The sequence below is a fragment of the Anomaloglossus baeobatrachus genome, chromosome 3 (assembly GCF_048569485.1).
Source record: "Anomaloglossus baeobatrachus isolate aAnoBae1 chromosome 3, aAnoBae1.hap1, whole genome shotgun sequence".
NCBI lineage: Eukaryota > Metazoa > Chordata > Amphibia > Anura > Aromobatidae > Anomaloglossus > Anomaloglossus baeobatrachus.
The window spans coordinates 215,962,447-215,982,509 of NC_134355.1; the positions used below are offsets into that span (position 1 = coordinate 215,962,447).

The 20,063-nt window shown below is 43.3% G+C and overlaps 1 protein-coding gene across 7 annotated transcripts in view; it reads left to right on the top strand.

Moving 5' to 3' along the window:
* Positions 1–20,063, top strand: part of AFDN (afadin, adherens junction formation factor) — a 1,370,646-nt gene that overhangs the window by 1,125,255 nt on the left and 225,328 nt on the right. For all 7 annotated transcript variants that reach the window (XM_075339717.1, XM_075339721.1, XM_075339720.1 and 4 more), the window contains exons 28-29: positions 1,729–1,917; positions 2,329–3,396. In XM_075339717.1, the coding sequence (XP_075195832.1) occupies positions 1,729–1,917; positions 2,329–3,396 (1,257 nt within the window). The remainder of the gene's footprint in view (positions 1–1,728; positions 1,918–2,328; positions 3,397–20,063) is intronic.

Sequence of the window (20,063 nt, forward strand, 5' to 3'; positions counted from 1 at the left end):
CAGAGGGCTCTACCCAGAGCTACTGAACCGGTTAACTATACAGGTGTGCACAATGCGCTGATATAGTTAATCTAAGCGGTAAAGCAGGGAGACACGATCTCCCTGCACTACCACTCCTCGCCCCCGCCACACCGCCCCGTCAGCACGCACGGCCACCATCCTTACTCCCAGGGATCCCTGCAACGCAAGGGTATGTGTCGGCTGGGTTTCCCGGTGTGGGCTCTCGGGGGTGCAGCAGTCGGGAGCCGTTGGTCGCAGGTTCTTTAGCGCCGTGTGGCAACGGTTGTCACTTTAATGACGTCATTTTCGAGCAAGACAGACAGACAGAATAAGGCAATTATATGCAGCATCCTGGTCTGTGTCCCTTCCTGGTATAGTCTCCATCCTTGTATGGCCCCCATCCTGGTATGTGGGCTGATGCTGTGATGTGGCCCAATGCTGGTATGTGCCCCCATCGTGGTGTAGCCACCATCCTGACATGTGCCCCCATCCTGCAGGGTAATGTGTGCGGGGGGAGTGGAGCCGAGCGGGGCCATGGCGCTGAGGACGTCAGTGCTGGGGACTGAATGGCTGGGGACAGCTGACTATTCATGTGTGTATGTGTATGTGTGTGTTCAGTGTATACATGCGGAGGGCGGAGTGTGTGGGGCAGAGCCGAGCGGGGTAATGTGTGCAGGGGCGGAGTGCGGGGGGGTGGGTCTGAGCGGGGCCATGGCACTGAGGACGTCAGTGCTGGGGACTGTATGGCTGGGGACAGGTGACTATTTGTGTGTGTGTGTTCAGTGTATACATGCGGAGGGCGGAGTGCACGGGGGGTGGAGCGTGGAGCCGAGTGGGGTAATGTGTGCGGGGGGCGGAGGCGTGCAGTGGGTATGTGTCGGCTGGGTTGCCGGTGTGGGCTCCAGGGGGTGCAGCACTCACCGGGGAGTCGGGGCACCGTGTGGGTGCGGGGAAAAGTGTCGGACGACGCCCATCGGCCCGTAGTTCGGGCTGTTCAGTTAGCTGAGCCGTTGGTCGCAGGCTCTTTAGCGCGCGCAGTGTGGCGACGGTTGTCACTGTAATGATGTCATTTTGAAGCAACACAGACAGACAGAATAAGGCAATTATATATATAGATATGTTAAGTAATGGAGCCTTTCTGTTGAAAATGACAGCTTCCAATCAAAATGATAACTCCAACTCATCATGATTATTTTTTTTTTTTAGTGGCGCTCTATCCGTCCCTATGTAAGCTAAAAATGGCTGACCAGTTATGTGATCATGCTATATTTCTCTTATATACATATGTTTTAGACATATTAAGACAAGTGTTTTTAGCAAGAGGTGAGTGCAATATACTGTACCTCATTATGGAGATTTTGATATGTTGGCGGTTTGTAGTGTAGAAGTGATATTGGAGGCAGTTGAGGAGTAGTGACTATTATTATTTTTTTCTATTTTGTTCATGTACCATGCGTTCAATGTACTTGCTAGTCAAATTTCACAGTTTCACAAAACCGGTAATATGTAAACTTCTCTGTTTCCAGTGATACGGTCTTTAGTGGCAGGGGAAAGATCTTGCAAATAGTCTAAGAATACTTGTTTTGCTAGTTCCCCATCAAACTCCATATGTTGTTTACATTAGACCCGAAAAAAATACAACATTTTAGTGTTTTATTGTGATATTTTAATGCATTGCAAACTCTGTTTTTGTTTTGTATATGATTTACGTAATTGTTTTTGTTTCAGGAACTTCAAATATCCTCAAGACCAGAGGCTTATCCTATTCCAACTCAGACATATACAAGAGAGTATTTTACATTTCCAAACCCCAAATCCCAAGATCGCATGCATTCTCCTCAAGGCCAATGGCCAGATTATGAAGACAAACTGCATGCTCAAGTTGGAAGCAACCACTCTAGCAATACTTCGGTTCAAGTAAGCCGTTCACAGAAAATGACAGGTCACCTGCTTAAATGACTTTGCTAATCTTTCTATTATAGTGTACCTATGATTCTCAAGAATATGATCATAGTGCAGGATTCTAAAGTATAATAATGATCTCAATTAGATGATGAGCTTAAGTTGAAATTGCCCAAAGACTGTTTTACAGACTACACAAGAATTGTTACTTTTAGAAAAATTATTATTCTTCAGAGACCTGCACTATAATCATGTTCTTGCGAAACTGGATGCACTGTAATTTTTTAAGAATGCTTAATGTCCTGCTTTAGGCATCTACACTAGCTTAAAAACTTCCATAGTGCCTACTTTTCTGTAGTTGTATATCAAATATTGTTTTTTTTTCCTACTCTATCTTAGAATTATATTTTTATTATTATTTTAAAGCAAATTTCACATTCCCAAGAAGAGTTAAGAGATGAACATGGATTTCCATTGGAACAAAGTCATAAGGAGTCTGGCATGGGCAACAGTATGGAGTATTTAGACAGAAAGATGGATAACAAGGATAGTTGGATGAGTCAAACCTCTACTGTAGAATTAATTTCATCCAGCCAAGAACACCTAAACAGTTCTATGCTAACTTGTTCTTCCTCCTCATTGTTAAACAAAACTGGTCCTGTTCGTTGGAAAACTCCAGTGTCATCTCAGGCTGCTCCAGTTGCAGGGTCATCGCCTGTTCGAACGGATCTACCACCACCACCCCCACCTCCCCCAATGCATTATGGAGAAGATTTTGAGAGATTTGAGGGTATTTCTATTGATGTACCACTTCTACCACCACCATCACAAAGTCAGTTGTGCTCTCAATTACATGCACAATCAGCTGCATTAGAGAGGAAAAAAAGAGAAGAACATCACAGATGGTATGAGAAGGAAAAAGCTCGCTTAGAGGAGGAAAGAGAAAGAAAGAGACGAGAACAAGAGCGAAAACTTGGAAAAGTGCAAACCCCGGCTAGTGCTGCTTCACAGGTTGTTGTTTCACAACCTTCAGTACCAATAACAACCTCAAATGTACCATTTACAAAACCTGAGATATCTGCAGATGTTTCCCGTCTACAAGAAACCATTATCCGTGAGCTGCAACCACAACAGCAGCCACGCACAATAGAAAGACGTGACCTTCAATATATTACAGTCAGCAAAGAAAAGCTTTCTTCCAGTGATAGCCTTTCTCCCGATCCATGGAAGCGGGATGCCAAGGAGAAATTGGAAAAGCAGCAACAAATGCACATTGTAGATATGCTCACCAAGGAAATCAATGAACTACAGAACAAACCAGAACGATCTTCTGAAGAGAATGACAGACTACGGAAATTAATGCTGGAGTGGCAGTTCCAGAAGAGGCTACAAGAGTCCAAACAGAAAGATGAGGATGATGACGAGGATGAAGAAGATGATGATATGGACACTATACTTATTATGCAGCGCCTGGAAGCAGAAAGAAAAGCAAAGGTAATACCATTTTTATATTTATTTATGATATTACTTTTCCATGTTCTTTGATTGCAAGTTCTGGGTTAAAAGGAATGTGTAATCAGAAAATTACATATCATCTACAGTGCCTACAAGTAGTATTCAACCCCCTGCAGATTTAGCAGGTTTGATAAGATGCAAATAAGTTAGAGCCTGCAAACTTCAAACAAGAGCAGGATTTATTAACAGATGCATAAATCTTACAAACCAACAAGTTATGTTGCTCAGTTAAATTTTAATAAATTTTCAACATAAAAGTGTGGGTCAATTATTATTCAACCCCTAGGTTTAATATTTTGTGGAATAACCCTTGTTTGCAATTACAGCTAATAATCATGTTTTATAAGACCTGATCAGGCCGGCACAGGTCTCTGGAGTTATCTTGGCCCACTCCTCCATGCAGATCTTCTCCAAGTTATCTAGGTTCTTTGGGTGTCTCATGTGGACTTTAATCTTGAGCTCCTTCCACAAGTTTTCAATTGGGTTAAGGTCAGGAGACTGACTAGGCCACTGCAACACCTTGATTTTTTCCCTCTTGAACCAGGCCTTGGTTTTCTTGGCTGTGTGCTTTGGGTCGTTGTCTTGTTGGAAGATGAAATGACGACCCATCTTAAGATCCTTGATGGAGGAGCGGAGGTTCTTGGCCAAAATCTCCAGGTAGGCCGTGCTATCCATCTTCCCATGGATGCGGACCAGATGGCCAGGCCCCTTGGCTGAGAAACAGCCCCACAGCATGATGCTGCCACCACCATGCTTGACTGTAGGGATGGTATTCTTGGGGTCGTATGCAGTGCCATCCAGTCTCCAAACGTCACGTGTGTGGTTGGCACCAAAGATCTCGATCTTGGTCTCATCAGACCAGAGAACCTTGAACCAGTCTGTCTCAGAGTCTTCCAAGTGATCATGAGCAAACTGTAGACGAGCCTTGACATGACGCTTTGAAAGTAAAGGTACCTTACGGGCTCGTCTGGAACGGAGACCATTGCGGTGGAGTACGTTACTTATGGTATTGACTGAAACAAATGTCCCCACTGCCATGAGATCTTCCCGGAGCTCATTCCTTGTTGTCCTTGGGTTAGCCTTGACTCTTCGGACAAGCCTGGCCTCGGCACGGGTGGAAACTTTCAAAGGCTGTCCAGGCCGTGGAAGGCTAACAGTAGTTCCATAAGCCTTCCACTTCCGGATGATGCTCCCAACAGTGGAGACAGGTAGGCCCAACTCCTTGGAAAGGGTTTTATACCCCTTGCCAGCCTTGTGACCCCCCCACGATCTTGTCTCTGATGGCCTTGGAATGCTCCTTTGTCTTTCCCATGTTGACCAAGTATGAGTGCTGTTCACAAGTTTGGGGAGGGTCTTAATTAGTCAGAAAAGGCTGGAAAAAGAGATAATTAATCCAAACATGTGAAGCTCATTGTTCTTTGTGGCTGAAATACTTCTTAATACTTTAGGGGAACCAAACAGAATTCTTGTGGTTTGAGGGGTTGAATAATAAATGTCCCTCTGAATAAATTTTTCACAATTTAAAAAAAAAAATAAAAAAAGAAATAACATTCTTTTTTGCTGCAGTGCATTTCACACATCCAGGCTGATCTACAGTCCAAATGTCACAATGCCAAGTTAATTCCGAATGTGTAAACCTGCTAAATCTGCAGGGGGTTGAATACTACTTGTAGGCACTGTAAATCAGGTCTTTATGTTAAATGTGCTTTTTTTTTTTATAATATTTTTATTCAATTTTCTATATTAAATCTATATTTGAAAAAAAAATCAGATTTGTTCTTCCCCTCTCTACAGAAGAGTTCAGCAGTGTCATTATCTGCAAACATGATTACAATAAAAAATAAAAATTCTAGATGACACAGAAATCTACCATTCCCAATAAATTCGGTCATAGCTCACCTCATAAGCTCACTTTACATGCTGCGATATCGATAGCGAGCGTACCCACCCCACGTCGGTTGTGCGAACCGCCTCCTTTCTAAGGGGGCGGTTCATGCGACGTCATAGCTATGTCGATCAACGATTTTTGACGTTTTTGCGATCGTTGATCGTCGCTCCTAGCTGTCACACGCTGCGATGTCGCTAACGATGCCGGATGTGCATCACGAACACCGTGACCCCGACGATATATCTTTAGCGATGTCGCAGCGTGTAAAGCACCCATTACTCCCTTTACATTGATCTTTGCGAACAATAGAGCATGCTCAGATAATGCGTATACACAAACAAATAGGTCTGATTAAATCTATTGCTGCTCATAAGGCAGTTGAAAAGAACGGGAAGTCCTAGATGCCAGTGTGAAAAATTACTTTTTTATATATATAGATAAACATGATATATAGATATACATAAACATGTTTAAAACAAAAACAAACAAACATTCAATTTAAAAGCTTGACTTAAACAGTTGGTATTTTTTTCTAAGACACATTCCCTTTAAACACTCTATGGCAAGTAAGTTTTACTATTTCAAAATCAACAAAATTATCCAATTGAGGAGCAATGCTAGAAAATTACATTGGCGTTCTATTGCAGCTGCCCAAAGGTAAGGCTTATATGGAAGATAACTTCGCCTCCAGAGATTTTTATAAACAAAAGGGGCATTATCAGTGTGATGTCCGCTTTCTGCTCTCACTGCAGAGCTGTGCGTGATTATAACGGACACTTCTGTAGGTTCCTCTTAGCTTCAGCCTCCATCTAACAGCCAGACAATGTTGCAATATTGTTGCGCTGCAAAAATGTGTTTGCAAGAAGAAAAATGTAATTGCTCCTGTTCTGTCAGTTACTTTTCTCACACTGGTAATGCCCCTTTTATTTAACATAATCTCTGGAAGCTGAAGTATCTTCTTGGCAACATCTGCCCTATAGCCTAGAAGAGCTCATTTACATAAAGTGATTTATCCACAACAGGGTATCTGATATGAGGCACACATGAATGACTTTTTTCAGCATACTATAATCTGTATGCCCATATTAATACATTAGATAGGTCAAATGTGGCGACAGATTTCCTTTTTAATAGAATTTAATATAATCATTATTCTAAGTAGGTAATATTAGCTGCTATCATCAGGTGAATATAAAAAAAAATTGGTCTGCACTCAGTCAAAAAAGGTTAGAGGTGCACGTGAAAATAGGGGGTTGCCCTAAGTCACAACAATCACGATGGAGGCATCAGGGTAAGTGTGCGTGTCAGCACAATAGCAACGTGTGTGGCACGCTGAGATTGCGCTGATGTAGCGGCCCTGAAGCCATCAGGGAGCTACAAGGTACTGCATCCCCACCAGGATGCAGGGCCTACCCCCAGGGATCCAGAAAACCAGTGCCGGTAACAATAAAAACATTCCAAATAATCCCTGTTTTACCCCCAGATTCCCCCATAGACTGGTGCCAGACTAGGGTTGGACCTAATGGATGGCCACTTAGAGGTGGAGCCAATCCAGTCCACTAGACGATTAGGTGGGAGGGGCAGACAGTGGAGAGTCAGACAAGATGGAGAGTGAGTTGTCGCCGGTGACGGACAAACTGACAGGAGTGTGACGGTGACCTGAGGGCCCAGGCGTTTGGTTGCCGGTGGAGTGCTCCAGGAACCATAGCACCAATGGGGTACAGAATCCTAGGTCAGGCAAACACCCCAGGCAGACCTGATAAAATCTGCACAGTGAGGGGACCATCAAGGACCTCACTGACCTTGAAGTTCGGGACTCAGTAGCAACAAGAGAACCCGGGAACAGCACTGGAAACTCTGACCCCACAAGGTTCACGCTACTGTCATGCGGACTACCGTTAAGAGACTACCGGGAGCGGACCCCCAGACACTCTTAAAGCCACGGGGACCCACCAACCAAAGACAGTTGCAGGGTAAAAAAGGCACCAGGTCACCAGACCGGCACTGGAACTAATGGTACCAGCGGTCAAGACCACCCTTTCTCGAGTGACCAGTTTCCATCTGACTGTGAGGAAAGGAAGCAGTTACACTGCAACCCCTTGTGTGGCCTACCTTCTTTCTGCACCCATCTACATCACCTATCCTCTGGCACCCAACCTTACTTGCGGAGGGCCTAACATACAGGCTGCCACCAGCCCCAGTAGCGAGAACTGTGCAGCGGCGGCAAGTGGCGTCACGTATAAACTTTCATTTGATCTCCCCTGTAAATATACCCCTATTAAAAAGCGTCCCCAGAACTCGGAATCGGGCAAAGGCCACCAAGTGACAATTCCCCAGCAATACACCGCCCGGGACCAAGTACCCCATAACCCTGGGCAACACAGTGACACGCGCATTTAACCTGATGGCTCCATCCTGCATCTCAAGCGATCATTAGATAAAGATGCTGGGGGGGGGTGTCAAAAAGTCGTGAAAGACATGTCGCTTAGTGTTTGAACATATCACTTGTATGAAAAATAAAATATTTTCTCTTTTGCAGCCAAAAATTGTGAGAGTTCAGGAATGTTTGATTATCATCATGTGTCATAAAATGTATTGTATCATACTGTACTTCACACTTGTAAAGTAAAATAGTCATTAAAGGGAACCAATCATCAGGATTTTCGTATGTAAGAGTGCCAGTACAGCACTGGCTTTATATCAGGCTGATAATCTACATACCTGTAGTGGTCAGCTCGGATGTTTAGGTTTTCAAATCCAAGAAATTGACGTTTTTAAATTCAGCAGCTTCTTGAGTGACAGTTGCATCTGAGCAGATAATCTCTTGGTGGGTATTCATGTGGATTCCCGCCCCCCTGCCGCCTGTTCTCCCTCTATGGTAAGTATTATACAAACAATTCACTTTTTTAAAGGACCTGTGGTGAGGTCATACCCATGTGACCAGAAGGGGCGGGGCCTCAGCCAACAAAGCTGGTTACCAGATCACATAGGTATGACCTCACACAGGTCCTTCAAAAAAGTGAATAGTTTGTATAATACTTACCATAGAGAACAGAGAGAGGGAGGAACAACAGGCAGGGGGGCGTGATTCCATATGATTACCCACCCATATATTATCTGCATGTATGTATATCATGCATGTATATCATCTGTATGTAGATAATCTGCCTGATAGTGCCAGTACAGCACTGGCTTTAGCTTATATACGAAAATCCTGATGATTGGTTCCCTTTAAACCTGCTTAAAGTATACTCATTTTCTGTATTGTAAAATGAAGGCACTTAATTGTCACACACAAGCCTTCGTTCAATGGATTTGGAAAAAAGATATATAGCACTGGAATAACCCTTAATCCCCTTATCAACATACACCATACCTGTTTGGCGCATGTAAAAGGCAGCTTTATGACGTGAACTCAAGAGCTGAGACTGCGCCATACCCAGGAGATACTGGTGGTTTTAATACATCCAACATCTGCTAGGTATGCCTCTAACAGCAGGAGTCAGAGCTGAGCTGATAACCCCTTAATTTTGTGGCAAAAAAGGGGCATTTAAGGCTAACAGTTTGGGAAGGAAGTGTGTCATTCCATGCACCTATTGAATGCCCCGCAACACAATCCCAGGTTGCCGATGTGTTGTCATAGCAGTGAGTCCTGCTATAATTGTTCTCCTGCGATTCCCAGTCTATAGCTATAGCAGTACTATGGTATTGAATGTAGAACAAGTGATCGATGACCACAGTTTTAAATAACAAAGAAGGAAAGTGCACAGCACCGCTTACCAGCTTACCAGCAACGGAGGTGTAGCATCAATCCCGACCACTTCAGTTCAGTATAGATTAAACCACATGGATTCTTCGGGTGTGCTGGGTATATTCACACCGCTCTGTATTCACATTAGCTTCACTGCATGTGCGGCTAGAGGAAATGAAGTTGCCATCCGTGGTGCTATTGCCAAGTAAAGCATTCGGGTTGAAGAAAAGCAGAGATTGGCAGCGACCAAAAACTTCTTTATTTTCTTATGCTGACAAGTGAGACGGACATGAGGGAGTGGAGGGAGCGGAGCACGAGGACGACGGTACCGTTTCGCACCTCTAGGGGTGCTTTCACCGCAGAGTGCTGCCAATCTCTGTTTTTCTTTTTGATCGATGACCACAGGTTCAAGTTCCATAAAAGAACTAAAAAAGTGTAAAAATAATTTAAAAATGTGAAAAACAACAGTTTTGATTGCTCCCGTTTTTCCCTATTAAAAAAAAATAAATAAATAAATAGCTATTGCCATATTCTTAAGTCTGATCTATCAAAATATAAAGTTATTTAATCCATACAGTAAATGCAGTAAAGCAACAAAAAAAGTAAGTGTCTGAATTCACAGTTATTGTTTTACTACACGCTGTGTAAAAAAAAACCCATGCACTGCAAACTTACAACATACAATATGTACCCCAAATGGTATATATAAAAATATCAGCTCACCCTCTAAATACTAAGCCCAATTAGCAAAAACATAAAAAAAGTAAGAGGTCTCAGTAAATAGCGACGCAAGCCAAACTTGTTTAATTTTTTTTTTTAATTTAAATGTCTTATTTTTATTTATTTTTTACCACTAAAATCAAATTTAAAAATCCTATAAATTTAGTTCCTCCATTAGTTGTATTTGTTATATTTCCTTGTTAAGTATTCATACTTTTCCTAATGTGATTAGTTGACTGGGGTTTTTTTGGGCTTTTTTTTTTTTTTTTTTTAGATAGGAGTAGAGATGAGTGAACCTTAGGTTTGTTTTTCGAACTGAATATCAGCTTAAAACAAACAAGGCTCGGGTTCAGAGTTTGAATGCTCTGCGTGCGAACTTAACTTGCACGAGCAACGCTGTGCTCAGGTACGCTTGGTTCTCAGCCTCAGGTACGCTTGGTGCTCAGCCCTGTGTGAGCTGCTTGCATTGTTTCAATGCGCACACACTGGGGGTAACAACAGCGTGCTCACATGTAGTGTACAACCAAAAAAACTAAATTTGAAAATGCCTGCTCACTCTCTCCCTCCCGGAAATGATCTGCTTATGGCTGGCTGAATGTGGGCGGAGATTCAAACTGCCAATCAGTGTTTCCGAACCTTCTCGGGCGAGGTTCGGAAATGTGGAGGCTTGGTTCATGTGCTGCCAGTGAACCAAACATCCAAAGGTTCTCTCATCTCTAAGTATTAGTCAACAGGAAGTGAGCATCCGCTGCAGCTCTCACTTCCTGTTGATTAGCTCATATTTCTGAAGGCGGGGCGAGAGAAGCCAGCTGTGATTGTGCACGGGGCTTGCGAGATATAATAGCCTAGCCTCACGTTGTTAGCCCAAGGAACATGAGTGCCGAGACTGCTGAAATGGAACCAGAGGCAAGTATAAGCTTTTTTTTTTATTTTAATTTGGGGAAACGTGGAATGAGAAGGGGTTTTCCTAGTGGACAACCCATTTTAAGTGGAATTTTGGCTCAGATTTAGCAAAACTGGATTTATTTTGTTGACTTGCTGGCCCATAGACTGAATAGGAGATTTTAATCTTATTTTTCTCCTGAATTGAATAAAAGTAAATCAGCAAAACACAAATTATGTATACATTCACCTTAACCCTTTAAGGACGAAGCCAGTTTTGTACTTAATGCCCAGGCCATTTTTTGCAATTTTGACCAGTGTCACTTTATAAGGTTATAACTCTGGAACGCTTCAATGGATCCCGGTGATTCTGAGATTGTTTTTTCGTGACAAATTGGGCTTCATGTTAGAGGTAAATTTAGGATGATATTTTTTTATTTTATTTGTGAAAAAATCTGAAGTTTGACAAACAAAATTAAAATTTTGCAATTTTCAAACTTTTAATTTTTATGCCCATAAACCAGAGAGTTATGTCACACAAAATAGTTAATAAATAACATTTCCCACTTGTCTACTTTAGATCAGCGCAATTTTTGAAACAAAATTTTTTGAGGTTAGGAAGTTAGAAGGGTTCAAAGTTCATCAGCAATTTCCCATTTTTTCAGCAAAATATACAAAACCATTTTTTTAGGGACCACATCCCATTTGAAGTGACTTTGAGAGGCCTAGGTGACAGAAAATACCCAAAAGTGACACCATTCTAAAAACTGCACCCCTCAAGGTACTCAAAACCACATTCAAGAAGTTTATTAACCCTTCAGGTGCTTCACAGGAACTAAAGTAACGTGGAATGAAAAAAAATAAAATTTAACATTTGACCTAACAATGTTGCTTTAGCACTAATTTTCTTACTTTTTCAAGAGGTAACACCAAAACTTGTACCTCACACTTTGTTACCCACTTTCTTATGAGCGCGCTGATACCCCACATGTGGTCAGAAACTTTTGTTTGGGTAAATGATAGAGCTTGGAACGAAAGTAGCAATATTTGAATTTTGGAAAGCAAAGTTGGCTGAAACAGATTGCGGGCACCATGTTGCATTTACAGATCCCCTAAGGTACCTAAACAGCAGGAACCCCCCTCAAGTGACCCCATTTTGGAAACTAGACCCCTTAAGGCTTCTATCGAGGGGTATTCTGAGCATTTTGGACCCACAGGTACTTCACAGATTTTAACGTTACGTTGTCATATTGAAAATTGTCATTTTTTTCTCAAAAATGTTGCTTTAGCATCAATTCTCTCACTTTTTCAAGAGGTAATTCCAAAAATTTGACCCAAATCTTTGTTACCCACTTTTTTATGAGCGCGGTGATACCTCACATGTGGTCTGAAACCTTTGTATGGACAAATGGGAGGGTTTGGAACGAAAGGAGCAATATTTGAATTTTGTAAAGGAAATTTGGCTGAAAAAGATTGCGGGCACCATGTCGCATTTGGAGGACCCCTAAGGTACGTAAACAGCAAAAAACCACCACAAGTGACCCCATATTGGAAACTAGGCCTCTCAAGGAATTTATCTAGATGTTTGGTGAGTACCCTGAACCCCCAGGTGCTTCACAGACGTTTATAACGTTGCGCCATGAAAATAAAAAAATAAAATTTTACCACAAAATTGTTACTTCAACCAGGTAGCTTTTTTTTTCACAAGGGTAACAGGAAAATCACCATGAAATTTATTGTGCAATTTCTCCTGAGTTTGGTGATATCTTATATGTGGTGGAAATCAACTGTTTGGGCACACGGCAGGTCTTGGAAGGGAAGGAGTGCCATTTGACTGCAAAATTGGCTGGAATCAATTGCGGACGTCATGTTGCATTAGGAGAGCCCCTGAGGTGCCTAAGCAGTGGAGGTCCCCCACAAGTGACCCCATTCTGGAAAATAGACCCCTCAAGGAATTTATCTAGATGTTTGGTGAGTACCCTGAACCCCCAGGTGCTTCACAGAAGTTTATAACGTTGAGCTGTGAAAATAAAAAAAATACATTTTTACCACAAAATTGTTACTTCAACCAGATAGCTTTTTTTTAACAAGAGTAAAAGGAAAAAAAGCAGCATAAAATTTATTGTGAAATTTCTCCTGAGTATGCTGATACCTTATGTGTGGTGGAAATCAACTGTTTGGGTGCACAGCAGGGCTCGGAAGGGAAAAAGTGCCATTTGACTGAACATTTGGCTGGAATAATTAGTGGACGCTATGTCGCATTTGGAAAGCCCCTAAAGTGCCTAAACAGTGGAGGTCCCTCACAAGTGACCCTAGTTTGGAAACAAGACACCTCAAGGCTTTTATCTAGGTGTATATTGAGCATTTTGAATTCACGAATACTTCACAGAATTTGATAAGCTTAGGTTGCCATATTGAAAATTTTCATTTTTTTCACAAAAAGGTTTCTTTAGCATCACATTTCTCACTTTTTCAAGAGACAACAACAAAACGTGGACCCCACAGGTTGTTATCCAATTTCTTGTGAGCGCAGGGATACCCCATATGTGGCCAAAAACCTCTGTTTGGATTAATGGGAAGGCTTGGAATGGAAGGAGCACCATTTGAATTTTGGAAAAATTTGAAATAAATTGCACGCACCATGTCACATTAGCAGGGCCTCTTGGGTACCTATACAGCAGAAACCCCCACAAGTGACCCCATTTTGGAAACTGGACCCCTCAAGGATTTTATTCAGAAGTATAGTAAGCATTTTGAATCCACAGGTACTTCACAAAAATGTTGCTGTAGCAACAATATTCTCACTGTTAGGCTATGTGGCCATGATCCAGCGACACGGCGTCTAGTACACAGTGCCAGCCTCCTGCAGAGATGTGAGTGTTGTCCACGGGAGAACGCAGCTGCCCATGCCCACGATTTGGGTTCAGGCTGCTGTGGACTTTAGCTCTATTCTACCTACACAGAACACTCATCTCCGCAGCATAAATTGACATGCTGAGGCTCGGGAAGCTGCGCCACAGGTCAGTTTATGCTGCGGAGAAAAGAAGCCCAGTGGGCATGGGATTTCTAAAAATCCTTCCACTGTGCTTCTACTGCACAACTCAGCGTTATGGACGCAGGGAAAACACTGCACCCAAAACGCTACAAACCCCGATTGTGGGCGCATAGCCTAAAATGCTACAATGGATGAATGGATAGATGTCAAACATATATAACATCCCACCCCCCTGCATATTCTAAGCTGGCGCCCTTTAGTGCCTTTCATGTGGCACTAAAGGGTGCCTAGCCTTGTATTTAGCCCAAAAAAAATAATTAAAATAAATGACGTGGGGTCCCCTTTATTTTTGATAGCCAGCTAGGGTAAAGCAGACAGCTGTAGCCTGCAAACCACAGCTGACAGCTTCACCTTGGCTGGTGATCAATTTGGAGGGCTCCCCAAGCTGTTTTGTGTTTTTTTTTTAATTATTTATGAATAAATAAAAAAACAAACAAACGTAGGGTCCCCCCAAATTAGATCACCAGCCAAGGTGAAGCTGACAGCTGGGGTCTGGTATTCTCAGGGTGGGAAGAGCCATGGTTATTGGACTCTTCCCAGCCTAAAAATAGCAGGCCGCAGCCGCCCCAGAAGTGGCGCATCCATTAGATGCGCCAATCCTGGCGCTTCGCCCCAACTCATCCCGCGCCCTGGTGCGGTGGCAAACGGGGTAATAAATGGGGTTGATACCAGATGTGTAATGTCACCTGGCATCAAGCCCAGCAATTAGTTATGTCACGGCGTCTATTTGATACCAGACATAACTAATTGACAGTAATAAAAAAAAAAAATTGACAACAAAAAAAAAATGTATTTGAAAAAACACTCCCCAAAAACTTTCCCTCTTTTGGACAATTTATTGAAAAGAAAAAAAAAATCGGGTCCCTGTAATCCATTGTGAAAGTCCCGCGGCGATTCTGGACCTTCTAGAATATGGGGGGCACGTTCAGTGAACGTGTCCCCCATTTTCTAGGAGTGCAGACCCTCCATTTGAGGAGAGTGGATGCAAAGAATTTGCACCCACCCTCCCCGGGTCACAGCTGCACAGTGCCGAGCAGCAGCAGCCAGCGTCTGAGTCAGACACAGGAAGCTGACAGCCGCGCTCTGCAGTGTGACCGGCGTGCACTGAAAAGGAGGAGGGGGCCGCAGGGGATCAGAGCTCCGACAGGTACGGGGGACACCTGGGGACACCGGGGTGGGAATAGGGGGTGACCTGGCAGGGCCTGGGGAGCAGGTTTCTGTCGTATGTGTCATAGCACATGCGACAGAAACCATAGGAAAGGGGGAAATGCGGCCGGCGCGCTGCTGTGCGCGCCGGTATGTGCGGCGCCATGTTAGATTATCGGGAGGAAGGGGGGGTGGGGGGACACTTTGGCGAAAGCGGGGGACCGGAGAGGACCGGGGGATGAGATTTATCTCCCATCTGACATGTTTGTTTATGCCAGATGGGAGATAAATGATGTTTTACCGGCGCGGTCATTTACTGTAACCTGATCATCGGTATACGGTGTATACCGGTCATCAGGTGAGCGGGGACCGGAAAAACCGGCCAGAATCATGATCTTCCAGGGTCTCAGCTACCCCCGGCAGCTGAGACCCCGGAATTTTTCTGACTCTGGGGGGCGCTAGACCCTTTTTTCCGACCGCCGTTAAAAAGCGGCGGATTGGAAGAAGTACCCTAATTTGTCGCCGTTAAAAGGCGTATCGGCGGTCGTTAAGGGGTTAAAGTGAATATTGTATTTACCAGCCATGTAATAACATATCCCTGTGTATAATGCAGCAACATTAGGAATTTGCTGCCTATAAAGGGGTCACCTGAATGAGTCCCAAGGACTGTGACACGATTGAAGTTCTCCTGTTTTTGGACTTTTTTTTATTTTTTTTTTTATTTTACGTACATATTTACATTGGGGAAAATTATTGGACTGATTAATAAAAGGGTTTTCAACAGTTTATTTCACATAAAACACTCTAATTTGTCTCAATCTTTGTGCAACTCAGAGCTGGCGCAAAAATGATGTTAAATTTGATATTTCATGTTAGTCCCTCCAGATTGATCATAATGGGCAACGTATGGCCAGATCATGGCTACCTGCAAGTCTAAGTCATAAAAATTAACAACACCAGTGACGTAAATTTAACCAGTAATGTAATCCAGTTTGTTATTTATTAAGTGGCATGTACATCTTAAAGAATTAGGTTCATTGTACTCATGTGATTTTCAGGCAGTGAAAGTTCATTTTTAACCCTGTTCCTAAGGCCCCTTTCAGACGTCCGTGTTTCAGGTACATGTGACATCCGTTTTTAACATGGATGCCACACGTGCCCATGTTATTCTGTGGTGTTACTCACACGGCCGTGTTTTCACATGGACCGTGTGATCCCTCGTGGCCACGCTCGCACACATAGACATGTCCATTTTTTCTCTGGCAGCACGGGTTTTACACGTATCGCACACTGATGTGATCAGTTTGACACGTACCGGAGAAAACATGGGTCTTTGAAATAAAAAGATTTTCTATATTCACCTGTATCCAGCGCTGTTTTCTTCGGCTTTGCTGTCTCCTGCTTCTGACACCCGCTCATTATATTCATTGATTATTCACTGCACTGAGGAGCTGGAAGCCGGAGCATCGCGGGGACTGCACCGCCGAGGACAGCATTGCCAGGGCAGCTTCACCAGGGACCGCATCGCCGGTGACTGGTGAGTATTCAGTAAGCAACCAGTGTGTGTGCAGTGATATCCAGGAGGTCATCAGAGTTCCCGATGAACTCTAATGAACCCGTGAAGTCACCGTGGTGACAGACGCTATAGCTGGGGTGTCATCAGGATGTCATCAAAGTTCATTGGGGACTCCAATGACCTCCTGGACGTCACTGCACACACACTGCTTGCTGGATACTCACCTGTCACCGGCGATGCTGTCCCCGCAATGCTCCGGGTTTCAGGTCCAAGGTGCAGTGAATAATCAATGACTATAATGAGTGCAGGGCTCATAATATGGTGCAGGGCTACAATTTTGTTTGTGGTGTCCTTTGACAGCTCTTTGGTCTTCACTATAGTGGAGTATGGAGTGGGACTGTTTAAAGTTGTGGACAGGTGCCTTTAATACTGATAACAAGTTCAAACAGGTGCTATTACTACAGGTAATGAGAGGAGGTCAGAGGAGCCTCTTAAAGATTAAGTTACATGTCTGTAAGAGCCAGAAACCTTGCATGTTTTTAGGTGACTAAATACTTATCTTCCACCATAATTTTCAAAAAAAATCTGGCCAAATCAAACCAGGTGATTTTCTGGATTTGTTTTCTCATTTGTCTCTCATAGTTGTAGTCTACGTATGATGTCAATTACAGGCCTCTCTTATCTTGTTAAGTGGGAGAACTTGCACAATTGGTAGCTGACTAAATAGTTTTTTTCCCCCCACTGTGTTTATAATATATATATTTTTATATATAAATATATATATATATATATATATATATATACATATATATTATTTTATTATCAGTCATTTTAGGCAAGTATACATCCTATCTGTGTTCCCAAAAACTCAAACTTGATGACCAAATACATTTGGGAATATATAGAAAAAGCATCTATTATGCTTGCTCATTTAGGAGAGAAATATAATTAGGGTATGTGCCCACGATCAGCACTCGCCGCGTTCAGAACGCAGCGGGTCCTGACCTGCGGGGCCGCGCGTCTCCTCTGCAGGAGACCGCAGCTGACTGTGCCCACGATCAGTGTTCAGTGCGCTGTGGTCTCCTGCATTTCTAGAAATCCCGTCCACTATGCTTGTACTGTACACCGCAGCATTTTAGATGCAGCTGACGTATGCTGCGTCTAAAACGTTGCAAACACTGATCGTGGACAGGTACCCTTAAAACACACTTATCTTTACAAGATGGCCATTCCTTACCCCATCCCTTACTCTCCCCACTGGAGTGAATTGCTATTATTGCATCAGCCAGCAACGGAGAAGATGGAGAGATAAATCCCTCCCTCTCCTCCGCAGCGCCGGCCCTCCCCTCTGCAGCGCTGGCCCTCCCCTCCACAGCTGTGGTCTGATCGCAGGATCAGACCACAGTCGCATGACACTCAGCTCCAACTTTGCTGCGAGCGTGAGCCGAGTGTCATGCGAGCACTTGCACTTATGCCCGTGGTATTCAGTCATGATAAATTATAGAAAGTGTCAATTTGGATATACAGTACATGTTCTATAGTGTGTATATATAACAATTACACAACATGCTGTAAACCATTATATCTGTATACATGACATTGTGACGCTCACCGCTGGAGATGGTAAGGTGGTGAGCAGGATGGATCCACAGGACTACAGGAGAGACCTGGGCTTATCCTTTAGTTTGACGGGCGTGACTAAGGGCCAACCGCAGATACCAGGTGCCACTTACAGAGCAGTAAATAGCAAGAAAATGGCGTGCACACTGAAGAGGATGAGGTGCTAGTGGTTGAGTAAAACCCACCAATATATATGAAAGTTACACTGCACACTCAAGGTAACGTGTATGAATTTGATTTATTCAAAAAAGCCAAGCAAGGGAAGTGAACTTATTTAGACAGATTTAAATTCTCTGACGTTTCAGCCAACGGCCTTGTTCACAGAGTTTACTATTAAAAATAAAGTACACAACACAAAACAAGATGTTACAAAGTTTATCACAAACATTTTTTACAATGAGAACAAATATTGGTGAACAAAGAAGTGCATAGTGAGAAAAAACAGCAAACAATACAGACAGTAAATACATCATGTCATGGTTGACTAAAGAAATATTAATATTAATCACCAAAATATAGCAAGTTTTTGCACAAATCATATTGGTACCAGGAAACAAGGGGGGACAGGAGAGTGGAATGAGGGGGTAGAGATCTGGTAACAGCATGTCATATATAGAGACTATCTATGACTCTATACATTGCTTATACAGTCTGTGTAGAGAGAAGAAAATAGTTTTATGATTAACAATAAGGTGGTTCAGTGTCCTAGAGGAGAATGGCTATAGAAATTGTGAAAAAAAACATACGTTAAAACACATATATATGTGTGTGGATAACAGACTTACAAATTTAGTCCATAGATTGAAATAAATAGTTAAAGAATATATGATTACCTCTAGCGGTAGTATAGATGAAGAGATGTGGGGGCGTTCTGCACTGGGTGTATTGGGCATGGAAACTGTGGAAGATAAATAAATGAAATTGTGAGTCCGGTTATATGAAAGGGAATAGTAGGGATTAAAGTATCTTACCTGAGCCTGGGTGTGTGCCGGCGCTCCCGTGCCTTGGCTGTATGGAGAAAGCTGCTCACAGCTGTAACGCTGTGGTTTAAATGCAATCTGCGCCGGGTGGGGAGGTGACGTCATGCGCTTCTGCGGTGATCATCACTGCCACCCGCAGTGTACTGTTGTTTGTTTGGAGTGAAGTTGCCATGGTGCAGGAATGACGTCACACACATGCGCGATAGTCATTCCTGCAACCGGCGGTGTGGAATCAGATGGATTGCCGCGATTTAGAGATAACGTCCTGTACTTACACAGTCATGTTTGTGGTGTCAGGCGTTGTATGCTGGCTGCTAGAATATAGTTCTAATGTGAATATATAGCTGAGGGATATATATAAGTTATAGGACTAAGATGAGAATATGTATCAGTAATATTGAATATGATATATGAATGAGAGAGGAAAGAGGGGGGAAAAAAAGGGGGGAGGGGTTATGTAATATAGCCTATAAAGAAAAGTGTAATGAGAGATTAAGGATTCTAAATAAGATGAAATGCAGTACCAGTCTTACCCATCAGGACGGGACATGGGAAAGGGGAAGAGGAGGAGAAGGATGGGAATCCAATTTATTGGAGATTATGAATTCATGTTTGTCAGAAAAATGAACAATAGATTAGACATATAATCACATAGACCATTCAATTTTCCTGTTGAGACCGAAAGGTGTTAGGCAGGCTTTACACGTTGCGATATCGCTACCGATATATCGTCGGGGTCACGTCGTTAGTGACGCACATCCGGTGCCGGTAGCGACATCGCAACGTGTAAATCCTAGGTGCGACGATGAACGAGCATAGAAGCGTACAATATCGCTGATATGTGTATCGTCGTTCAATGTCGGTTCGGCCGCAGGTACGATGATGTTTGTCGTTCCTGCAGCTCCACACATCGCTGTGTGTAAACCCGCAGAAGCGACAAACATCTCCTTACCTGCGTCCCGCCGGCAATTGGAAGGGATTGGGTGGGCGGGATGTTATGTCCCGCTCATGTCCGCCCCTCCGCTTCTATAGGCCGGCCGATTAGTGACGTTGCTGTGACGCCTAACGCACCTCCCTCTTGAGGGAGG